Genomic DNA, 24,623 nt, shown 5'->3' with positions numbered 1-24,623 from the left:
GCGCAGTGAAGAAGGAAGTGTTTTTTTTTGATGTTTCATTAGGAGGCCCGAGGTGCTGAGAGAAGGCTTCAGCTGCAGGAACCCAGAGCGTTGGGGGGGGGGGGGTGGGGGGTGGGGACTGCAACCTGATTAAGATTGGAGAGGCCTTCGTGAAGGGGGCCGGTAGTGTGCTGCCCAGACTTGTATCAGCTTAAAGGCACAGGATGCAGAGGGAGGCGCCCTGCCAGGAGGTCTGTTGGGCAAGGCCTGTGCAAGGGAGGCAGGTTGGGAGTGCTAACTGGATTTTTTATTTTTATATCAAGACACTGTGTTTAAAATTTTTACAAAGGACAAACTCCGTGGGTTTCCGTTAGTGTTTTAAGAACTTTTCTTTAAAAAAAAAAAAAAAAGCCAACAACAACAAAAAACACCACCTTTTTGAAAGAGAAATGACAGACACAAAAGAGACTCTGTAAAGAAAATGGGGCGAATTTCTGATAGCATTACCCCAAGGGCAGAGGCAGAACCCAGATTGTACCCAGGGCACCGATAATCACATGGCCTCCACGAAACCTCCTTCACCAAATTTGCAGTCCCCTGCCTGGTCTAGCTAGGCTGATGCTCCTGGCCTCTGGGGGACGCAGGTCACCCTGTGGTCTCTGCAGCCCTCCGCAGAGATACAGAGGTGGCTGGCAAGTTGCCCCCTAAGGCCCTCCAACCCCATCCAGTGAGAGTCCCTTGCTCCTTCTCCCCATGGTTTTGCTGGAACCTGTTTCTTTCTTGGGGGCCATGTTCCTTGGTCGGATTGTGTGAGCACTGGGAGTTCCAGAGCCAGAGAGACCTGGGCCTGGAGCCCTCCCTTCCGGAGCTTCTTTGCACCCATCGGTTGGAGAAGCACTTGTTCCAAAATTTTTTTTAAAAATCAACAAAAACAAGACCCAGAAAAAAGACCAAGTCTGGGGGAGAAAGAGCTACTCTGCTCTTTAAAGCTCCCAAGTCTGGAGTTGGTCGGTGGTGCAGTTCCAAGAGAGGTGGAAGGCGAGCACCAAGGGGGTGTCCAGCTGGTGCTTCAGGCTCCCCAGTAGTGTCTGTGGTCAGGCTCGGGGAGCCGGCTTCAGCTGCTGTTCCACGGGTCCTCAGTTCCCCAAGGACTCGTTTGCGTCCCCACTTGAAGGGTTTGTTCAGGTTTACTTCCTTATTTGTGTTGTTGCACATGCGGGTGCGTGCCCACATCTGTCTATGTTTGTGCAGGTGGGTCTGCTGTCGGGTGTGGGTGCGTGCGTATACATATATGTCTGTGTGTGTGTGTGTGTGTGTGTGTGTGTGTGTGTGTGTGTGTGCGTGTGTGTGTGTGTTCGTGGATCCGGGAGGGACAGAGCTGGGATATATGCTGTGCTCTGGGCTGCAGCTATACCCGGGTGGTGGAGTGTGAGTGGGGCAGCCCGGTACTGTTGAACCCTGCGGCAAAGGTGTTATAGGGGTGCAATGTCTGCAGCCCCACCAGGGAGTTGGGGATCATAGTGATAGTGTTGGGGGTCATGAGTGGGATGTCATCAGGGGAGCGTCGCAGGGTCAGCGTGTAGTCGGGCAGTGCAGTGAGGCGCAGGGTGTCATGGGGGGGACCCGCCTCACACTCGTGGTGGGTGGGGCCCAGCTGCAGTGCTGCCAGCTCCTCCTCGGGAGCAGCTCCCAATTCAGGAGCCCCGGCTCCCCTCTGAGGGCTGGGCTGCCGCAGGGGCTCCTGACGCCGCTTGTCCTTCCGATAGTAGAGGGCAGCGAAGGCCAGGACATTAAGGAAGAGGAGGGAGGCCCCCACGGCGATGGTGACGCTTAATTCAGTGGAGTAGTCACGAGGGTTCTCCACCAGGAGCGGCCCTGCATCCTGGTCCCCGTTCCAGGACCCTTGGGCATTCTCATTGCTGTAGGCAGGTGAGATGGCTGGTCGTTTGGTGCTCCAGGTCTTGCCATTGGGCCTGCGGGTGATATGGGAGCTGTGGGTGGTATCCGGGGGTGGCACTTTGGTGGTTGTGGACGTGTAGTGGAACATGTCATGCAGGTTGTATAGGTGGGGCACCAGGTGTTTCCAAAAGGCCACCTTAGTGGCACGGTAATGATCGCGGACCCTTGGCTTCAGGCCGATGTGAAGGTAGAGCTGGTCTCGGGGATTGTATTTGGACCAGGCCACTTCCTCAAAGCGGTTGGCCTTGGTGTGAATGAACTTGGTGTCCTGGGGGACCGGCTTGTTGGGATCCCTGAAATACCACATGGAAATCTGGGGTCACCACTCTACCTAGACAAGGAAAGGGTCCAGGATTCTTCCTCTCACACCCAGCCCTAAACCCCTTTCCCAGTCCAAAATGTCCCACCATTTCCATCTTTTTCAGGGTCCTTCCCTCTGTCCATACCCCTGTTTGTCCCCAGGCCTTGAACTCCTATTGCCCGTGACATCATGGAAACCATTTCATCCTTCCCTGCGCCCATCCTGTGAGATCAACCTATAGGACGCTTCTTCTTCTCACAAGCTACAGAGCACCCATCAATCTTTTCAGCTGCCCAATTTTTCTGAGAGCCCTTTAAAAGCTCTTTCTGAATGTACTTTATTCCCACTTCACATGGCCTCCGACCATCTAACCTTGAATCCCATAGTTCTGCCAGTAACTCTAACTCCTTCTCAATCCTAATGCTGAGTTCTGAGCCTCAACAAAATTTTTTTACTTTTTTTTTTTTTTTTTTTTTAGCGGTACGCGGGCCTCTCACTGTTGTGGCCTCTCCCGTTGCGGAGCACAGGCTCCGGACGCGCAGGCTCAGCGGCCATGGCTCACGGGCCCAGCCGCTCCGCGGCACGTGGGATCCTCCCGGACCGGGGCACGAACCCGTGTCCCCTGCATCGGCAGGCGGACTCTCAACCACTGCGCCACCAGGGAAGCCCAACAAAATTTTTAAGGGAAGGAAATGGCATGAAAGACTAGAAAGGGGGACGTAGGAAGAGGGATGAAGGGGTCACCAATCAAGATTTGGGGACTGTCTTAGGAAGGGAGATGATGGAAGAGGTTTGGATAGAGGAGCAGAGGGGAGGGCATGCTGGGGTCCCAAAGAAGAACCCCCAGTTTCTCCTTACCCGGTCTTGGCAAAGTTGGTCCAGTAGGTCATGACGACAGCACTGAGCATAACGTCATTCTTGGAGAAGTTGCAGGGGAAAAGGTCAGTGGGGCCTACCATAGGGACACCGAAAACGTAGGGTACTTCATCCCCATGAGCCGCGTCTGACCAAGCAGGCTTCATGAGGCTCTGGCAGTGATGGTAGAAGGCGTAGAAGTAGGTAGGCGAGCCGTAGCGGGCGTGCAGATCAGCTGTCACCACCGAGGGCTCCACCCACTGGTGGTCAGTGAAGAGTGCCACCAGTGTTTTACGGCGGGTCTCAGGATTGTCACGGTCTGCCCAGTCTGTGTACATGAACTTGATGGTCTCCCGCAGGGTGTCCTTACCCTCAGGATAGCCATACAGATTGTCCACAAAGTTGGAGACTGAGTAGTCAAAGTCAGTGCCAGAGACACCATCTTCAGGGTCCACCACCCCTTCCACAAACTTGAGCCCCTCACCCTGGTTGACACCTAGCATGATGTCATAGTTGAGGAACTCGCCCTGTTCCATGAGAATCTCTGGGTCATCAGGAATGACATCACCGTCAATCACGGGGCCAAAGGCCACATGGTAGCGGGCAGGCTGGATGTCCTGCTCTACCAGCTCCTTGGCACTCTTTTGCCGAAGACAGTCCACCATGTCGACGGTGTCTAGCACGTTACAGCCTACCTTGTCTGCCAGCAGGCTGGTGTACTTCACTGGTTGGTAGTTCACAGCCCAGCTGGACAGAGCAGAACCACTTTGGATGATGGCCCTCTGGAAAAGCCCTATAGAAAATAAGCAGCACCAGGTCAGATCTGTCGTATCTCTCACAGCTTAAGCCTCCCTTGCTTGTCCCTGAGGGACAGATCGAACACCTCCTCATTCCTTTGTTACTGAGGCTGCCCTCTGGGTTGAATGGACTGCAAAGGACGAGTAACCCTTTCGGCTGGAATGATGGGTTAGGACCAGAGGAGGGGTTGTTGGGCTCCTTTCCTGACTGATCCCCTGCCTGCTTCTTGCTTCCTTGTTCTGGGTGATGGTTGGTAACTTGGGGGTTAAGGAAACGCCAGGAAGAATTAACCCCTTGGGTCCCAGACATCAGCTTCCTTATGCTCCCTCTCTTTATCTCTCCTTGTCTTCCCCTCTTGCTTCCTGCCCAGCTGGGCCCAGCTCTGTGCCAGCACACCACCAGGGAGCTGGCGCTTCCACCACAAAGGGGTCTTTTTCATGAGAGATGAGAAATGCAGACAGGAGAGAGCCTCACATTCTGGGAGTTTAGGGAAAGATTCCCAAGGGCAAAGGCCCTATGGTCTGAAAGTCTCCAGGGAACGTGCCCTCCCAGGCTGTAACCTCCACAGACACTTTCCTTTTCCTGAAGCTACTGATGCCTCAGATCCAAATTTCCCGCTAGGTGAGAGGGAACCAGTCCCCCAAACTCAAAAATAGATGATTCTTCCCCCCTAGGGGAAAAAGGTATCATTCTCTCTCTGGCCCCAACATTCCCAAGTAAGGGAGAACCTGGCCCTCAGGTGCACAGTTCTGTTCCTCTAAGAGAAAGGGAGTTTACGGGACTTCCCTGGTGGTCCAGTGGTTAAGACTCCATGCTCCCAATGCAGGGGCCACGGGTTCGATCCCTGGTCAGGGAACTAAGATCCTGCATGCCGCATGGTGCAGCCAAAAGAGAGAGAGAGAGAGAGAGAGAGAGAGAGAGAGAGAGAGAGAAAGGGAGTTTGCATGGGTGAAAAAGAGAGGGAGAGAAATATAGATGAGTACTTAAGTGAGCCTCACTTTTTGAAAGATTATTCTCCATTAATCAGTTACAGAAAAACAGAGAGAATAAATCTTTTTTTTAGATTTTTTAAAAAAAAGTCTTTATTGAATTTGTTACAATATTGCTTCTGTTTTCTGTTTTGGTTTTTTGGCCAGGAGGGCCAAAGATGTGGGATCTTAGCTCCTGGACCAGGGATCGAACCTGCACCCCATACACTGGAAGGCAAAGTCTTAACCTCTGGATCACCAGGGAAGTCCCAAGAGAATAAATCTTAAAAGCACCCAGGTCTCCAGGGACACAGGCCCCCTATGAGACAGAGAATAGCAGCACACCAAGAAAGGCCTTCTCCTCCCAGGGAAATAGTCCCTAATCAGAGGAGGCACCGTTCCTCTTTCCAAACAGAGGCACCCTCACAACTAGTCACTTCACCCTCCTTGGTGGAAAAAAGGAATTCCCGTTCCTGTACTGTCACCTAGAAACATATTCTAAAGGAGGGATGTACATCCAACATTCCCTACATCCCACCTTAGTCTCCCCTCATGGAGTCCCTGGAGGGATAGAGACAGAATTTCTAGGTCAGAGAAGGTGATTTTTCTCCTTCAGAAAGACAGGCCTTCTTCAAAGAGAGACTGCAAGTCTTTCTGTTAGAATATCACTAACTCATAAGGTTGATTTCAGTAATAAACCCTGTCCTCTCTTACGGCCTTCCTTATCTCAGAGAAGGACACTTATTTTGGGAAGATCTCTTCTTTGTGAGAAGCTCATCTTTGCCTCTCAGAGGTAGAGAGGGCTCTTATAGTCCAGAGGTGAAGAGAATGAAGAGAACACTTCCTGCTGAGCAAAAAAAAGGCCCTATTTGGCCCCCTTGGAAGGGTCACTGGCAGGGGGACCCACAGCAAGGAGAGAGGTTTCCCTTCGGGCTAAAAATGAAAGTCTCCCTTAGAGGGGGCTGTACAGCCCGGGGGTGGGAGAGGTCTGGTCTGGAGTCTGATAAGAGCTCGACATCCCTCAGGCAAAGCCCACCCGCAGGTTTGTAATCCTCACTTCCGTCCCATCTCTGCCCCCCCACCCCCCACCCCCCACCCCCCACCCCCGTCAAGGGCAGTTCCCGTCTTGCACAGACTTGTTCTTCAGCGAGAAAGGCAGAGAATGTCTCTTACACCTAAAAACTAATTTCCACTCTAGAGCTCTACCCGAAGTCATGTGTCCTTCCCACACGGAAAGATTCCCCCCCCCACCCCCGCCCAAAAAGAGCCCTTGTCCTTCAGAGAGAGACATTCTACTCCCACGCTCCTCAATAAGACTCCCACATCAGGAGAACATTCCTTTCTCAAGATGTAAATGGGATTCTCTCCTTCCCTCTCTCACAGTGGGAGAATTACATCGTCCCCTCGAGAAACATTTCCCTTCCACTTCTCCCCAAAGGGACACCGAGCTGGCAAGTGAGGGCTGCTGACTCCCCTGGATGCTCCTGGGACATGGAATTGGGTACCCTGGAGCCTGGAGGGACTGGGGCTCAGGGTCGGCGGCCAGCACTTGTCTAGTTCCTGTTTCATTCCAAGAGCTACTCACCCTCAGAGTGATGCGACAGCGTGAGGAGGCTGACACAGGACGCGCCAATGCCCGAGCCAAAGACGGTGATACGGCGGGGATCACCACCGAAGAAGGCGATATTCTCGCTCACCCAGCGGAGGGCCTGGATTTGGTCAAGGAGCCCATAGTTGCCCTTGGCAGCCTGATCGCCAGTGCTCAGGAAACCTGGATTCAACAAAGGGCACGAGGACAGTGAAGGTGGAGGGATGGAGGATTTGGATGACGGTGACAGTTGGGGGCATGAGGACGGAGGATGAGCATGCAGCGCAGCTCTTTCCACCCAGCTAGCGTTAACCATTGCTCCTTTCTGCAAGGACCAGCGCCGTCACTATAGGAAGGATCGGCTTCCTACCTCCCACCCATTCTCCAGTTTGGAAGGTGAGGTCTCCAAACCGTTCAAAAGGGATGCCTCCAGCTGGGAGACTTAAACTGCAGGAACTGCAAATGACCAGGACCCAGCATCCTCTGCCCTGATGTACCAGCCGGGACATTACCCTAGCACCTGGCAAGGTAGAGTGGAAAGAGCAGGGACCCTGGAGTCAGTTTGGTTTGAGTTCTTGCTCTACCGCTTACTGGCCATGTAGCTTTAGGCAAGTTATTGAGAATCTCTGGGCTCTAGTTTCCTCTTCTGTAAAATGGGGATAAAATACTTCAAAGGGCTGTAACAAGGATAAAATGAACATAAGCATCTCGAATATGATCAGCACATTACACATCTATAGTTACTTCTCGTTCCCCATCCTCCTCTCTCTGGAGGAAGTGAAGATCCCAAGAGGCTACAATTCCTAAGCCTTCCTTGCCCCTCCTGTCCAAGTTCATCCATTTCCACTTCCTTCCAGGGTCTCGGATGCCCCGTTCTCTTCATTCTCATGGCAGGTCCTCACTTCCCCCTCCTCCAAGACCTAATGAATCGGAAACTCTGGGGATGGGGCCCAGCAATCCGTGTGTTTAACAAGCTCTCCAGGTAATTCTCATGCCTGCTAAAGTTGGAAAACCACTGGGTTAGACCATCTTTTTCCTCTAGTGGAGAAACGGGGAAGTCAGTGCAGTGCGGTTACCACAGAAACAGGTCTTCCTGCCCACCCACTGGGATTTGCTGCTGAGGAGACATGTCACCATGGAGACTACCTTCCCACCCACCTGCTGGGATTTGCTGCTGTGGAGACTTGTTGCCATGGCAACTACCTTCCCGCCCACCTGCTGGCTATCCCACAGAGATGTCCTATATTCCCCCCCACCCTGCTTCCATTTTAGTCTGATCTTGCTGCTTCATTTTTTCTCTCTTCCCTGATCCTTAGTCTCCTTGGAAGGCTCTATCTTCTCCTGCCTTAGGCTTTTAGAAAGGTTCTTTGCAAGTGGGTAGCTGTGGTGCTCCTACACATTGGAAACCTATACCTGGGTGAGTATTTTTTGACCCCACAGTTAAAAGGTCATTTGTAACCCCTGGGATCAACTTTGTGGGAGGCCATGTTTGAGGAGGCTCCCTCAGCTCACAGAGAGTTCTCTGACGGTCCTGGTAGTCCACGGGCAGAAGCTGACCTTAAACAGACTCAGGCAGGCACAAGACCCCATCACTGTCTTTCTTGAGTCCTTTTGTTTCTAGTTTCTGTAAAAGAGCTCATTTCACCCTCTTCAAGTGTGTTATTAATTTACCTTTGGTGCAATTAAGTATGTAAAGTACTTAGTTATTCCTTCCAGGACCTAGTCACAAGCCCTCTTTAGCCCCAGGTTCCCGATGAGGAAATGAGAAGGAATTAGAGAAAGCCTGAATGAGGATGAACGGAGGAGCTCTTGTTCCTCTAGACAAGAGAACCAGCTTCTCCTTTGCCTGGCTCGTTCACAAGCTGAAGTTGCTCCTGCAAGTCTTAAAGTATGCTGACCAAGATCCATCCCAGCTGTCCAAGCCTTGCGACCCTCCAGCAAAAATCACTATGTGTTTCTCTTAGCCTGCCTGTCCTCTCTCCCTCCTCTCTCCTTCCCCCGTTTTCTCTCTCCCTTTTCTCTTATTTTCGCAATAGCAGACTTGGCTTCAGTCTTTGCCAAAGTATCGTTCAGTGAAATGTGTCAAATACGTCTGTCCTAACCAGCATGAAGAGCCTGCATTTGGATGCAGTAGATTTCTCCAACATGTACCAATTTCCTGGGTTGGAAACAAAGGTCTGAAAGGGCTGGGTGGAGGATTTGACCATCACTCTCTGCTCCCTCAGATCCCACAAACCTCAGGATAAGAGGCACTGAAGCCTGTGGATGACGTCATGCCAACCATCCTACTACAAGCGCCCTGCTTGAAGTGCTCTATCCAACAGGCTCAGGCGGATGATACAGAAAACGTCGCCGACCACAAGCACGCAAAAACCTGTCAGTCTGGGAGAGCGATCACTCGCTACTAGCTCCCCAGTAACTCAGTCACCCACAGAAACCATGTGAGAATGAGGGCTGAAACACCAAACTCCATAAACTGTTAGAGCAAATCTGAGCCAGTCTCCCTGGGCCCAAGTTTATACTGCAGTGCATGGTAAGCTGCTTGTCAACAGAAGACAGGGGAATCTGGCACATTGTATCAAAACCAGGTATCTGTGCCACCCAACGCTTGACATTTATCAGGTTTTCAGTTTGCCTGAAGGGTACCTGAGCAAGAATGTAGGATTAAATTCTGAAACCCAGAATAAAACTCGGCAAGCCCCTACTTCCTCAGCCCCAGGGATATCCATGTCCTGTATCCTGCTGGGGTCCCTTTCTTTTGTTGGTCTCAAGCCCAGTGGGGTCTTCTCCGATTATAGCTACCCCTCTGCCTTGGATGGGATCCATGGACTAGCCTGTGACATTCTCCAAATACATGAATCACCAAGATGTCTAAAGAAGCACCTTGGAGGAAACCGTCTGCTTGGGCTCAGGGCTCAGAGAAGCTGATGGGAGGGAGGGTGAATGAATGCATATAACTGAGGTCCAAAACTGGCCACCTGTTCTGGGATGTTTTGGGAAACAAAACAACAAAGCCTCAGCTCTACAGCAAAATCCCCAAGATTCGGAGACAGACCCGTGTTCTAAATCTGGCGCCAAGAGACAAAAACATCTTGAATGTACCCAGAATCCAATCAGCGGCTTATTGATTACATTTGTGTTCCAGAGCAGGCACTAAAGGGTACACAGGAAGTGGTGGGGAACTTCTGGCCAAATCTCAGTTTATGGCTCCTTCTGAGGTTTGGGTAATATTAGTTTGATCATTAACTATTTAAGCTCAAAGAATAAAAATCCTACCCCGAGATGTGCTGTCCTGGTTACCCAAATGAGAGGAGGTTATAAGGTGGTGGTGGTGGGGCCTTTTAACCTGAATTTCGTGGATGAGTTTCAGTGGGATCCATGAAATAATTTCTGTAAGTGTGTGTGTGTGTGTGCGTGCGCGCGCGCCCACACATGCATTTTTTGGGGGAAGAGTCCATAGCTTTCATCAGAACTTCAAAGGGGTCCAAGACTCCCCAGAAGGTTAAGAACTTCTGATATACAAGCTTAAAGATTAGAGCAATTGAAGGGTTGTGAAGTAATCAGCAAATCAGGATATCGTAGGGAGCGCTCGCCAGCAATAATAGCCTTCCGTGAAGCCCACAGCTCCCAACTGACACTTCAAATCTTGAGTCTCTCCTCTGTCTCCTTTCCGCCTCCTTTCTGTGTGTCACTCTTATCCTCTTTTCTCTTTCCCGTCCTTTCCTTCTCTTCCTTATTTTCTCCTCTCTTCTCCCCCGATGCTCCACTCTCTCTTTTCTTTCATTCCTACCTGGTCCGATCATTTGGAACTGAAGCATATTCTTAGTATTCTCCGTGCTTTCCATTGATCCTTAGAGACTGGAGCTTTGTGTTGATAATTTTTAAAAGCAACCGAGTTGAATATTTCCTGTCACCCTCATTTAGAAAATAAAGTAACACAGTTACTTCTGGCCTTCAACTACCATGCACTTGTGCCTGTGTATCTGTGTGTGATTACGTTTGTATACGCATTACTCTTCAGGAACTATGCAGCCCAAGCATGTGGGTTTGCAGCCACCTTCATGGTACCATTTTTCCTATCAGAGACTCAGATCCCCTTTCTCAACAGGACAGAACAGCTTACAGAACAGAGCCTTCCCATGATGTCTGTGGCAACTCAGAGAGACAGAGGAGCAGTGGCAGAACCATGAAACCCAAAGCCCACTAGACTGTGGAGAGGCCAGGGAGACGCCCTGCATATGTCACACCCAGCATCCAGATGCCGCTGAAGGGAACGCAGGCTCCACTTTTTTCTGGGAATATCATTTCTCTCATCTGAACCCCCAAAAGGTGTCTTGCTATCCCACGTAGTATTAAGGGGAAGTCAAGAGAAGATTGCCTTTCCGTGTACGTGGATGCACCCAGAAGTGAAACGCAGCTCTGGGGCCTCTGGGATGCCAACTGCCAAAGCCACATACTCAAAAGCAAATTAAAATAGGGTCCTGTCAGCCAGCAAGCCCTGGAGTAAGCCGTGCCTAATTGCTCGTTCAGCACCCAGGCCTGCAGACCTGAGAAACAGCCCAGACACCCACTGGGACTCAGGACTCCAGCCTTCCGGGCAGGAAGTTGGCTTCTTTGTGCCACTCCAGGGCTATGGGGCCGCGCGTGCCCTCAGAGGCCTGGGCGAGCATCCGAAAGGGAGCAAGGCCGTGTGTGCTTGGTCGCCCTCAAGACCTTGGCCGCAGTTAGGCATTAACAGTTACCAAGGGAGGCACAGGGTAGAGGGGCAGCGTAAATCACCAAAATAAGCATGTGGGTGACAGAGTATGTGTGGGGAAGGGGATATGGGTGTGTATCAGGAGGTATTTGGGAAGTAAGTGTGTGTGTGTGGGAGGAAGATGGTGTAATGGGTGGGAGTGTATGGGGATGTATGTGTGGAGAGAGTAGAATAAATGTGCAATGTATGTATGTGGGATATGTAAGTGTGGGGTGTGCATGAGTGTGTATGCGTGTATGGATATGGATGACCAGGTGTGGGGATATGGATGCGTGTATATTCGTGGGGTAGGAATATGTAATATGTATGTATTTGACATGTATATGCCAGATGTGTATAGGAAGAGTGTGTGTGTGTGTATGTGATATGGGTACGTGTGTCGGGGCCTGTGGGTGTGTGTATAAGGGGGGATGTGTAAGCGTAGTGCATGGGATGTGTACGTAGATGTGGAAGCAGGGATATGAGGGGTACGTGCGTAGTATCTGTGTACTATGGGCTGGGGAGGTGTGGACGTGCAGGTATGGCTCCCACATGTGTAGGGAGGGGAACGCTGGTTCGTGTTTGTGTAGGGAAGGTGAGGGACATACGTGTGTGTGTGGCTGTTGGAGGAGAGGTGGAAGTGGGGTGTGTAGGGGGACGTGGATCTGCCCGTGTATGTGTGGAAGGAACATTTGTGTACATTTAAGGTATATATATGTGGGGCTTGTGCGCGGATGTGGACGTGCAGGGTGTGGGTCTTTGTGTAGAGTGTATTATGGGGGTAGAGGAAAGCGTGAGCGTGGGGGCACTTGTGGTGTATGTGGGCACAGATGTGGATACAGCGATGCGGAGGGAGAGATACATGGGAACGTGTGTGTGTGTGTGTGTGTGTGTGTGTGTGTGTGTGTACGCGTCCATGGAAGGTGAGAGAAATCTGTGTAGATGTGCGGTGTGGATGTGGAGTGTAGAGAGGCATCTGGGTATGTGGATATGTGCATCAGGGAGACTGTATGTGTGCAGTGTGTATGGAGTGGTGGGGGAATGTGCATATATGTGAGGGGGTCTGTAGATGTAGATGTTGGGGTCTGTGTGTGTATGCGTATGTATGTGTGCTTGGGGGGGTGAGCGAGAAATAGATGCATGCTGGTGGGTGTGGGCAGCGTGGACGGTGGACATGTGAGGGGACGTGGGTGTGTGGATATGTGATTGGCTAGAAGGAGTATCTGTGCATGTGTGGGGTGTTCAGGGATGTGGGGTGGGTGGGTCGGGATGAGGATAGGACACCAGAAAATGAATCGACTCTACAAAACTCAGCCAGGCAAAAGTCTGGAACCAGAGACCTGGCTGGAGACCTAAGAGAAGGTGTGAAGTTTGAATTGAGTTTCCAGTGGCATCTCAACATTCCAGGAACGGGCCTAGGGACGCTGTGGGGAAGCTCCGGGCAGTTGGGTAGGGGCTATGGGATAACAACATTGTGGCCATGGTCATTAGCACCAGCTAGAGAACCAAGGCGGCCTGTTCTCAGCTCCTCAGCTTTCTTTCCTCCCTCCTTGAGAACCCAGGCTTCCTTCTAGGCACCCAGCAGGGAACCATACCTAGCACTCCAACCCGATAGTTGAGGGTGATGACGATGACGTTGCCATAACTGGCCAGGACGCTGCCGTCAATCATGTTGCCTGTCCCTTCCATGTAAGAGCCTCCATGGATGTAGACCATGACAGGCTTAGCGCCACTGTCCCGGATGTCTGCAAGGAGAAGGGGTGAGACAGAGGCTGGGTAGGCTGCCCTTCCTCCCCCACCCCCGCCAGCCCTGGGTGGGGGGGGGTGTGGGCAGCAAAGCTATCCCAGGTGCCAGGACACCACCGCCATCTCTGAGGGCAGGACTCATGGGGCTGTTCAGCCCGGAGCTTGAGCATCAGCCAGAGAAAGTTGGACATCGGTGATGTTTTTAAAGACTCTGGTTTCAAGTGCCTCCCAGTAGAAGGCAGCCAGGCGTTCCTGATACAGCTATGTCTACAGAGGCCGTGGCTGGGCCCTGGGGGACAGGGGGAGGGAGGAAGAGAAAGGGCAGGTCCCTTAGCTGGATCAGTGAGTCCCTGCCCCGGGCACCCAGGAGTCCTGGGACCTGACATGGCTTTAGAGAGCAGGGGCTGGGGAGCCCTGAAACCCCCAGGACTAGACCAGTTACATGGAAATACGGCCATTGGCAGCAGCTGGCCCCCCAGTGCAGACAGAGACAAGAGGGGCGGGAATAGGGGGCGGCACAGGAAGAGAACAAGGGAGAATGTGGGGACAGGGGAGTGAATGGCAGAGATGGGGTGTGTGTGTTGTGGCGGGGAGAACCTCACTGACATGGTTTCTCAGCCATGTGCTCGTTTACCCCATTCTCCCCGGGCATCAGGCAGACTTAACTGGAAACACTGGGGATGGGGAAGAGGTGGGGGCAGGACTAAGGATGAGAGAGCCTGCCCCCAGGCAGCTTTAAGATGAAGATGGAGCCTCCGCAGAGGCCACTCGAGAGACCTTTAAGCGGCTGCTCCCAAGACCCGAGCAGTGCGGCGACAGGGCTGGGCGGCCACGAGAAGGCTCCCAGCCTGATCACCTCGACCTGAAGCCTCTCGGCCTGTGAGCTGGACCACACTCTGCCGCACCGGCACAGCCCTACCAGCCACCAGTGGGCCCCCCTGAGCTGTGTGGCCCCCAGGCCAGGTCTGGGGCGTGGAGGTAGAAGGGAATGCTCTCTGCTGCCGAGCAAACACAACCTGTTTTCCTGAGGAGGAAGGAAGACTGTTTCAACCGTCACCCAAGGATCTTATGCCATCCACTGACCGGGCTGTGGCGTCCTGGCCTCAGCCCGGTGCTTTGGCCCAGTCCTTGTGGCCCTGTCCTGAACCTAATACAGCCCCTGGCCCTGAGGCCATCTCTCTCTTTCTGGGTGAAGGCCAAGGAGGTTCTAGGTGGCGCTGTTCCCCAGGCCCTGTGGTTGTCACTGCCTCACTCCTCAGTTCAGCATCCTGATGGGCCCCTCCTCCAGGAGCCAGCCTCCCCGCAGAAACACAGGGGCTCCTCGCCATTCCGTTTCCTCTGTGCCTCTCCTCGCCCCCGCCCCCCTCAGTCCTGCTTTCTCTCCACTCTCGCTGCTGCTCAGTAGGGGCAGGTGCCCGTGAACCACAGAAGATGGGGGAGGAAGCTGTCTCTGGGCAGTGGGGACCGGGGCGAGGAGGATGCCCTCCCCATGGCTCTGCTCGTGGTGCCCTGTTCCCGCCAGCCGTGTCCATCACCCTGGAACTCCCAGTGGCCGACCAGGCCAAAGATGGATGAACAGCCCAACGGCCTCATACAGGAACAGAAACACACCAACGGACGGACAGACAGACAGACGGGGCTTCTCCCCATCGAGAGGGGGAGGGGCTCTGTGCCATGCACCAGCCGCCACGCCCTGCAGCCCCCAAATACCTTCATCTTCATCCCCGTCATTATCCGCTAAGTCCTCGCCCTGTTTCTTAGCGCCGGATCCTGGGGACCAGACACGGGGAGACACAACAGCACAGAACAGAGAACAAAACAGAGAGAGAATTCAAAAACAGCATGACTGCAGTGTGGCCCAGCAAGCCAGCTCTGGGCCTGGGCCCAGGACAGGCAGGAGGGATGGCAAGAACTGAGGGAATGGGTGGGCTGAGGCCCAGACCTTCATCAGGATGACAGTGTTGCAAGGCCCCTGCTCTGCTGGCCTCCCTGCGCCTCTCTGTCCCCAACAGCCTGTCTCAACCAACGACCTTCCCGGTTAGGAAGGAGGTAGCAGCAGGTGGGCCAGGGCACAGAGCCAGAGACCCACTCAGGGGAAGGACTTCTCCTGGGTGGAAGGGGCTGCACGTGTGTACACAGGCAGGCTGAGCTGGAGAGCAGAGGCAGGCACCAAAGGTGAGAGGCGGCATCGCCAGCATGTGTAGATACGGATATGAGCTGTTAAGGCAGAGCCAGGGACCCCAGCCCTGAGCTATTCGGGCCCAGTGGGCAGGCTCCAGCTGGGCCTCAGCTGACCCTGATTCCCACAGGAGAAAATGGGAGATGAAGCTTTCCCTCCGGTCTTCCTCACTGGGGCCTGCTCTGGGTAATGGCAAATGGGGTTCCTGCCCACAGGAACCAGGCCTGAGAGCAGCAAGCATTGCTCTGAGATTGAAAGAGAGCCAGAGAGGGAGGGAGGGAGAGAAGGAAGGGGAAAAAGGAGAAAAGGGACATGAGAGAGAGAGAAATAGAGAGAGGGGGAGAGAGAGAGAAAAAAACAGAGAGGAATAATGGTAGCAGCTCCTACCATGTACCGAATAGTTACCATGTGCCAGACACTCTACTTCTGCCTTACTGTCTGATCCTTACACCCCACTGAGGGAGGGACTATCTTTATTCCTGTTTCACTGATGGGGAAACTGAGGTTCAGAGAGGCAAAGTGACTTGCTTAAGGTTGCACAGCTAGGAAGTGCTAGAGGTGAGATCCAAACCCAGGTCTGCTCGATTCCAAAGCCCATGGTCTTTCCACTGCACCATGCCACCTTTCTGGGACGGGGGGAAAGGGAAGGGAAAAAATAAGTCAGGAAAGAGGTGGAGCATGGGGTGGGGTGGAGGGGAGGGGAGGGAAGGGAAGGAGAGAAAAGAAGAGACCCGAGGAGAGAAGAGAGACGTTTAGGGCCTGGGTGAGCTATCCCCAATTCTCCTTCTCATTCTAAGGAGATGAGAAGTTCATCATGAGAACGGCTTTGAGAAAGAGAACACACCGCCTGGGTGCTTGTCAGTGTGTAGAAACGGAGGTCATTCTGTTGGCACCCCAGGGCTTATCCTCTTGTCTAAGACGTCAGATACTCTCGGCCTGGAGGCAGCAAATAGCACTCTTTCTCAGCTGGTCTGGGTTCCCTTACAGCTATTAATCACAACAGGAGCCGCCCTCCAATTACAAAATGGCTTTTCAACCAGGGCAAGAGCCCAGCCTGAGGGGCAGAAACTGCCTCCGGCTTCCCGAACCTCCCGTGGCTCCTACCGTCTTAACACCTGACGACGACGACGGTGCTGCCCTCAGAAACCCTGTGGGACATGGGGCGTCATCACCCACACAGCAGACAGCCCCCCGAACGGCAAGGAATCACCCATCCCTAAACATGAATTCCCTCCAACTTGATGGGGGTGGAGGTTGGGGGACAGGGCCTATCTTCCCCAAGAAATCCTTTGCTTCCCCTGGACCCCGACTTAGAAGATGCATCCCGTTTGCCCCCCTCTGGGAATGTCCCTGGGTTGCTGCCTTGTCCCAGCCTCCTCCTTACAGATGCCTTTGCTCCCTCAGCTTAGCACTCGCTGAGCAACTCCTTGCTGCCACGCCTGTCCCCCACCCCCGGGCCAGCTCGACCACCGTCCCCCAGCCCAACACTGTGCTGTGGCAGGAGCACAGCCAGGCCAGCCCTGCCTGCCCTGCACACATCACAACCCTAACCACCTCTGGGGACGGGTCTCCCCCGAGAGGCAGACTTTTTAAGTCTGTTCCAAATGGCCAACAGGCCCTGGATAGGGAACTCATTTGAGCAGCTAAATGACCAGATGCCCTCTCCCACGCTGTCTGGAACCCACTTCCCAGCTCGGCCTGTGGGGCTTAGCTAAACCAGCTGAGTTTCAATGCTAGGCTAGGAGTTTCCTCAGAGTAGCGATCAGGTCTTCAGTTATTTCTAAATCTTTCCTCCACCTCGTATCCCTCCACATCCCAACAGCACCTAGCACGTGACCTTGCCCATAGTCAACAATCACGATTGGTAAGTGTTTGAACTTGACTGGAGCGTCCAGTTGGCTCTCTAGCCAAACTCTCAGGACTGGACTGGACTGGACTGCCCTAGGCTCTTACTGGTGCCCTGGGGGATCATTGCTCCTAGGAAATGGTTAATGTCATCGCCTCCCCCTCCGCCACCCTGCACCCAAGTAAGCAAGTAACTAGTAGCAGCAGGTTTAAGAGACCCTCTTCCTGAAATCATTTATACGTTAATGGAATGTTAAGACCAGAATAGTCCCCTACCACCTTCAGATGCAGAAACAGAGGTTCTCAAAGGAAAAGACTTGTCTAAGGTTTCACTGTGAGTTAGCAGCAGAGCTGGGACTCGGTCAGGCTTGTGGCTCCCAGACCCATACTCTTTCTGCGGCACCGCAATGCGTCTTCATTCGTGCAAAAACATGTTTACTGATTGCCTTCTGAGTGTGAGGCCCTGGGCTGGGTGTGGGGAGGTGGTGTAACGCTTATCCCCAGGGCAGCAGACCTCACTCAAAGCTTCAGTGAGCATCAAAAGTGCAACAGGCAGATCGCCGGGCTCTGCCCGCAGAGACTCTTACTTAGTAGGGGGCACTCAGTCCCAGGAATCCTAACGACCCCACTTGGGGGAACCCCGCCCTATGATTTCAAAGGAAAACAAACTCCAAGCTTGCCAAAGGGTTGTAGGGACCAGGCTGTGCTTTTCCACTTGTTCCTTAGTCTTACTGTTTCCAATTTGGTTCAACCCATCCACATTTCACCATTTGTTTCAGAGTAGGGGAGGTGGGAAGGACCAGATGGGAGTTGCCTCGCATGCTACAGTGGAAAGAACACGGCCCTGAGGGTCAAGAGACCCAGGTTATGGTCCAGGCCCTGCCACAGACCAGCGACGGGGCCCTGAGCAGCAGCAAGTCACTCCCCTGGGCCTGTTTCCTCATCTGTAAAATTGGGATACCAATTCCTGCCTCATAAGCTTCCACAGAAGTGGGGGGGGGGGGGATTTTCTGAGGTAAGTATGCAAGCGCTTTGCAGAAAACATAAAGTGGTATTTGAACAGGAAGGATTATTACACGGGTGGAGGGCGACAAATTCCTCCCAGAAGGAGGGTCAGTTTGCAATTCGGGATCTCGTGCCTCCTTCAGAGTGCACAGTTCCTGGAGACCCCCAAGGTCTGCCACCAGGCTAGCCCGGGTCACTCAGCTAGGCCCTGGCCAGAGGTGGTGGGCAGGGGTGGGGGTGGGTGGGCAGGGCTGCTACACTTGGCTACAGTTTGGCCTAAGCTCCACGGCTGGAGAGTTGACTCTCGACTTTCAATCCGGGAAAGAGCACGGAAGGATGAGCTGGTGGCTCCCTCACCAGGCAAAGGTCAGAGCCTCTGGCTCCATCTTGGCGGCTTAGAGTTTCTCCTGAGGTGTCCCAGAGGGAACCACTGGCTCTGTCTTTGGCACACACTTTAGGGTGGACTTTGGGGCTGGGAAGGTTGGAAGAAATGGGGTTGCTGCTTCTGCTCTGGACCTGCCTTAGGCCACCAGAGCCTCCCTGAAGAGCAGCCGGGGCCCTCGGACGAGATGGAGCTTATGCTTGCTCACCGACCGCCCCCTGAGCCTGGGCTACTTGAAGGAAGGCTGGGTCCTCGGGGGCAAGGGCAGGTGGGCAGGCAGCCCTCCCTCTCTCTCTCTCTCCCTCCCCGCCGGCTCGCTACCTACCTCCTTTCCTACAAATTTTCTTGTTGGGCTTTCGGGCGCATTCCTTGGAAATCCGCTTTACTGTAAAATGAATAAAAAACTAAAAAATAACAGGAGGCCTCTGCCCAGGGGCATGCACCCGCACCCCCCCAGGCCCCAAGAGCTGCTCTGCAGGCGGCACGTGGCAGAGAGCCTGTCCCACCATCTCCTTGCTTCTGTCACTTACCTTAGTGTGACCCCCGCGGGAGGAGGCATCAGCTAGTGAAAGAGGAGGCACCTAAGCACTGCCCACCAGGCTTGCCCCCTGCCCCCCTCACACACCCAGTTCCCTTGGCCACACACACCTACCACCTCTCCGAGCAGGTGGAATGGCAACAGGGGGGCCCGGTGGCGCCAGCATCCTCCCGCGGGCAGCTGCCAGCAGTGACCCATACTCCCCCAGGGAACCCCCATCCAGCACCTGGCCCTAGACCTGTCAAAGCCCTCAGGCCTGGCCAGGCCCCTCCTGGTAACAGTGTCACTCACACATGGGAGCTCAGACAATGCTGGGAGAGGAAAGAACAGGGAGGAGGAAGGGAGAGGCCAAGCAGAGTGATGGTTAGAAGCATTTTCACAGACAGACAGATGCATGCAGCAGGGCACACCACCACATGCCAGCCACAAACACAGCGGGGCGGGTGGGAGGCAAGGAGGGCACAGTGCCTGGCCGCACTCACCATCCTCCGTGGGCACATAGACGTTCAGGTAGAGGCAGTCTTCGTTGGGCTCCTGAATGTAAGTAGCGACGATATCCAAGTTGGCCGTGAACCAGACAGGGAGCATGACTTCGGGCACAGCTGTGTGGATGTTCTGGGGGCACACTGGGGGAAAGTGTGTGGCGTTCCGGATGCCCGACCAGGATGGGGGTGGTTCAGGGGGCAGGAAACGTTTCTCGCCGATGGGGGGGGCTGCGTAGGGCACCCCAAGGTATTGGTCCACAGGCCCCAGGATCTCACTGGGCAATGGTACCCGGGCACCCCTTAGCTTCCCAAAGTGAGTATTGACTGTGGGTGCCGGGGCCTGGGTACTGGCCCTCAGCACCAAGCTCAGGAACCACAGGGTGAGGCACAGGCTCTGGCCAACTGTGGGCTTGGGGCTCAGGGACAGCGAGGGCAGGCCAAGCCGCAGCCACATGTTCCGGGCCGGGGGACTGGCAGGAAAGGCAGACTCCGGGGTCACAGCATCAGCCCAGTAGGCAGCCCCTTCATGGCCACACTGACTTGAACCTCAAAACTGAGCTCTCGAGGGACACCTACAGGTGCCCGGCAACGTAGAGAGCAGGTCTTCTGAGCACCACAGCTTCAGAAAGGGGACTCCCTCAGGGCCAGACAGGCCTGTGGAAAGAGGGAAGTATGCGTCATCCAAGATGGTCGCGGAGGGCTATGGAGTGGGTCTTTGGGGCCCTGCTGCGCTTGGGCTACTCTCCTACAGTTAGGAGAGGTTTCCTATGCCCGGGGTTCCAGGGACCCTCAGACGATCTCCACTGCCAGTCAGAGCCATTTGCTGTGTCCGGGCCATGGTTGGAAAAGCCAAGGGGGTCGACAGATTGACAGTTGTTGCCACTGCAAGTTGCCAGTCCCCGACTTCAACTCCTCAGCCAATGGAGCTCATCAGGGTCAGCTGGAACCAGAGTAGCATATGGTAGCAGGCGATGGGAGAACAGGAAATGGAGCTGGGCACGCTGCGTGGACACTGAGCTCCTAGCCCCCCAAGACCCATGACCCCGCACAGGGACCTCAACCTCAGGAGACGGTAGGATTGTGAACCTCACTCCGGGACTAAGGCAGAAGAAGGGAACACAGTAGATAGGCAAAGGGGCCCCCAGAGAGACCCCGTCTCCCTCTGGCAGGGCAGGGGGCAGGACAGCCATTCACCAGAGTCCCCAGACCCTCCTGTACATTTCTCAAAGCCCTCACTGCTCCCACATCCTTAAGCCTTGGTCCTTTCTGTCAGCTATCTCTAATTCACATGGGGTGCCAGAGACTGAGGCAGAAAGCGTTCTGCCTAGCACCCTAGGCATTGTTGATGCTCAGCCAGTGTAAGATAAACAGCAGAGTGCGGGGGACACACGCTCAGAGACTCATAGAAATAAACTCACAAACACTCAAAGAGGGAGTGAGAGAGCAAGCCAGGACCACAGACACCGTGATGTTCACTCACAGAGACATACATTCCAAACCCACAGAGATCGCCTCATATAGTCTCACATTCTGAGACAGAGAGCTTCACAGAGCCAGAGACTCACAGAGAGGTACATTCAGAGACACACGCAGAGACTTACTGAAACATAATCACACACACATCGCATAGGTAAATATCCAGAGACACATGCAGCATAATGGTGACACATAGGTGGAGACAGGAACAGAAACAGCAACACACTCGAGGCACACAGGCCTTCTGACAAAACAGTTGTACAGTCAACATATATACACAGGCACACACAGACACTTCCAGATGGACACACACACACACAATTTAGTTTCCCCCTATTTCTCCCGCCTTCCAAGATTGTGGGCCTGCTCCTTTAAGAACTGGCTGAAGGGGTGGGGGGAGGGAGATTGGGAACGCCCGGCAATCGCCGCCGAGAGAGGGGAATGAGAATGTGTGTGTGTGTGTGTGTGTGTGTGTGTGTGTGTGAGAGAGAGAGAGAGAGAGAGAGAGAGAGAGAGAGAGAGGGAGAGGGAGAGAGAGGGAAAGAGAAAAAGAAGGAGGAGGAGGAGGGAGGGCGGGCAAAGCGACTAAAGGGGTGGGGGCTCAGAGAAAAAGGGGAGCAAAGTATGGGTGGTTAGATCCCAGACGCTGCCCAGAATGCACCCGGGTGGAGGGGAGGAGGGGACGGGGAAGGAAGAGGTAAGAGTAGGGAGGTGGGGCAGGAGGGAGTGTGAGTGTGTGTGTGTGTGTGTGTGTGTGTGTGTGTGTGTGTGTGTGTGTATTGGGGGGGATAGTCCGCAGCTGAGTTCACACAATCCCCCCATTCACTGTCTCCATGGCAACTCCGGGGCACAGACCGCTCATTCACACGGCTTCCCCGCCAGCAACCCCCCCAACACACATCATTAACCCCCTCGGTGCCGCCCCTCCCCGCAAATTCCATTAACCCTTTAGGGATGCCTCCCTCTCCAGTAACCCTTCAGCACCAAATGCCATTCTCCTTTGAGTCAATTTCCTGCAGCCCCTCCCCCCCGTGAACACCTAGACAAATCGACCGACCCCCAAACGCCCTTTGTACCCTAGGACCCACTGTGAGTCTTCAAGGCCAAGATCTCCATCCTGGTCCAACTTGCAATTTGGGAGAAGACAAGGGGAGGCGGCAATGCCGGGGATTAGAATGGCATCTGGGGGTACTTTCTGGGCTGGAGCAGTATTGGGCTAGGGGCATGGGCATTGTGCAGGAATGGACTGGTGTCAAGAACTGCAGTATTGGGGGCTATGCGGGTTCGGAATGGTATTGGGGGACGGAGCTGCATTGGAATGGGGGAGGATAGGATAAAGGCCTCCATTGGGGGGGGGCTGCAGAGAGTGGGGGAGGGAGCCTGGCTGTGAGATGCTATGATGGAAGAGAGATGGGGCTGCACTGCGGGGGAGGGGGGACTGGCAATGTACTATACAGGAATGGGGCTGGGGGCCTTCAGGAGGGATATTTTGATGAGCATGCGGGCCGGGCTGTGGAAATAGAGGGACCACGGGCGGGAGGATGATAAGGGTGCGGGATTCAGGGAGGAGGTGGAGGAGAAAAGCAGGGGAGGATTGGGGGGTCAGGGGTGCTGATGGAGAACGTGGGGTTGAGATGGATGGGGAGCACTGGCTGGGAAGTGGAGCACCCCAGGATTGGGGGGGGGATAGGATCAGGGCAAGGTATGGGCAGCTAGAGGATGAGAGACCGGGGCAGGCGGCCTCACCTGTTCCCCGGGCTGTTGCGAGCGACTGAACCGGGCCACGGACCACCCATATCGCCTCCAGGCCAAGGGCTCCGCACCCGAATCCCCGAGATCTGCTCTCCGGCAGCCTGGCTGCTGTGCCCGCGCACCGAGGGGGCGCGCTGCGCGTGCCCGGACACGGGGGGGCGCGGTCCCTGCCATTAACTCCTTTTGTGCCAGAGATGGCTCAAGTCCTGGGGCATGGCCCAATTCCTCCCAGGCTCAAGCACGCTCTCCTCAAGCTCTCTCCCCACCCTCTCTCTCTCACACCCCTCAAGTCACAGTCAGGTGATCTTCCGGGGCAGCTAGTCCAAACTTAACCTGCAAAGCTTGAGACCTTGAAACAAAGGGAGAAACTGAGGCACTGCCTGCAGGAGTCCCCAGTCACACTCCACGAAGACCCACCTCCACCTCACTTGGCATCCCTCACCTCTCCTCAGCACCAGCACCACTCAAGCAGCAACCAGGAGGTGTGTGTGGGGGGAGGGGCACTTTGCCCTCATCCTGTCACTTTCCCAAAGGTCAATGCTGTTCCTTTCTGCTGGGGCATGTCACACTCCGGCTGTCAGCGTGCCAGTTGTCGGACCATTTCAGTCTCTCTCCTCCAGATCTGGCTGTCTTTGTGTCTTGTGTTTCTGTGTGTGGTGCACCTGTCCAGTTTCAGTAGCCCCCCACCCCAAGCCCCTCTGAGTGTCCCTTATCCCAGCAAAGCCTCTACCCCTATAGCGCCTCAGAATGTTTCTGTCAGGATAGGACAGGGCAGAAGAAAGCTTTAATCATGTTCAACTTTACCCTGTCGGGGAGTTCCACTCCTTGTGTACACAACTCTTAAAACTTGGTAAGTCCCATCTGAGCAAGGGCTTCATGGACCTCAAAGAGGGAATTTTTTTTTTTTTTGTAACTTGGGTATCGACTGGTGCTCCTGGTTTTACCAGCACACTTGAAACTTCCCAGTAATAGAGTGCAACTACGACCTGGAGGGTATCCTGAAGTTGTCAGATCATCTGGTATCACCCACCCATGAGGCTGGGGCTAGCCCTCTTCCAGCTCCAGCCTGGGCATACCAGAAGACTCCATGGTAGTAAACCAGTTGGCTCTACTGGATAGCCTTAGATCTAGGGCCCCAAACCTGAAGGCAAGGGGGCTGAGAATGGCCCCACTGCAGTTCCAAACGTGACCCTGGAGCAACAGTTTTGAGTTTTCTCTACTGTAAAATGGGAGTGAGCAGGTCACACTGGGTAACTGCCAAGGTGGGTCGTGTGAAAACAAGCAGTTCCAGCAACAGAGCAGAGAGAGAAAAGGGTGCTTCCTTCTGCAGGTTTCTCTTCCTCCTAGAACCATACTGTCCTTCCACCACCTATGTGGTGGCGACACTTGCCAATGGAGGGCAATGTTTCATCCCAGAAATGTGACTCAGGGAAGTTCTCTATCTAGGATATCACTTGGAACGTTAGGGGGACCACAGAAGGTGGCAAAAAGGGTAAGCAGTGTCTGTCACCCCCCACCCCGAAGCTTGTTCAAGACCCAGCATGTGGGATGGGTGGAAGGAGAATCAGGTTCCAGTGACTTTTCCTCTGGCCCAGCGGCCCCCCCACCAATCCCAGCGGTGTATCCTCCCGTGGAGACAAACTATACAGAAGCCGCACCATCTAGCTGAGAAGGTGAACCACCCTTACTGAGAGACTAAGGCCCCAACCCTTAACACGTTGCCAGGTTGGAGAAAAGAGAGGGTAGTAAGCCAATTAGAATTCAGAAATTTAGGGGGTGGAAGGTAAACAGGGGAGATGATCTGAACAGAATGAAGGTGCTGACTTGCTGGTCCGGCCCGCACCCTTCCGAGAGCCCGCCCTTCCCGGACATGCAGACTCACACACTCCCTTTGCAAAGAAGCTCTGTGTATTGGGTGCAACAGCTCTGGGGTCTCTATATAAATAATATACAAAACCCAACAGCTCAATGCCTCACATTAACAAAAATACTAAAAACTCATTAAAAATGGAGCCTGAGGGAAGAGCCCCAA

The 24,623-nt window shown here is 54.0% G+C and overlaps 1 protein-coding gene across 2 annotated transcripts; it reads right to left on the bottom strand.

Annotated features, from left to right (window-relative positions):
• Window positions 1-264: 264 nt before the first annotated feature.
• Window positions 265-22,719, bottom strand: NLGN3 (neuroligin 3). Of its 2 annotated transcripts, XM_032619678.1 has the most exons (8): window positions 22,586-22,678; window positions 19,361-20,017; window positions 18,666-18,725; window positions 14,640-14,699; window positions 12,779-12,928; window positions 6,446-6,631; window positions 3,098-3,887; window positions 265-2,231 (listed from the first exon to the last, which is right to left on the bottom strand). In XM_032619678.1, exons 2-8 carry the CDS (start codon window positions 19,815-19,817, stop codon window positions 1,388-1,390), a joined length of 2,547 nt encoding a protein of 848 aa, XP_032475569.1. In that variant the 5' UTR covers window positions 19,818-20,017; window positions 22,586-22,678; the 3' UTR covers window positions 265-1,387. The 2 variants fall into 2 exon arrangements, with proteins under 2 accessions (XP_032475569.1, XP_032475570.1); XM_032619679.1 differs by lacking the exons at window positions 14,640-14,699; window positions 18,666-18,725 and having other exon boundaries at window positions 22,586-22,719.
• Between the last annotated feature and the right edge of the window lie 1,904 nt (window positions 22,720-24,623).

This window comes from Phocoena sinus, chromosome X (assembly GCF_008692025.1).
Source record: "Phocoena sinus isolate mPhoSin1 chromosome X, mPhoSin1.pri, whole genome shotgun sequence".
In the NCBI taxonomy this organism is placed as follows: Eukaryota; Metazoa; Chordata; class Mammalia; order Artiodactyla; family Phocoenidae; genus Phocoena; species Phocoena sinus.
This window is presented reverse-complemented; position numbering and strand designations above follow the sequence as displayed.

Bases quoted from the DNA above. Each gene is read 5' to 3' on its own strand.
- NLGN3 (XM_032619678.1), bottom strand. From the start codon at position 19,817: ATGTGGCTGCGGCTTGGCCTGCCCTCGCTGTCCCTGAGCCCCAAGCCC. The intron at 6,632-12,778 runs GTATGGTTCCCT...TGTTGAATCCAG, and splicing joins CTATCGGGTTGGAGTGCTAG to GTTTCCTGAGCACTGGCGAT. The intron at 3,888-6,445 runs GTGAGTAGCTCT...TATTTTCTATAG, and splicing joins GCTGTCGCATCACTCTGAGG to GGCTTTTCCAGAGGGCCATC.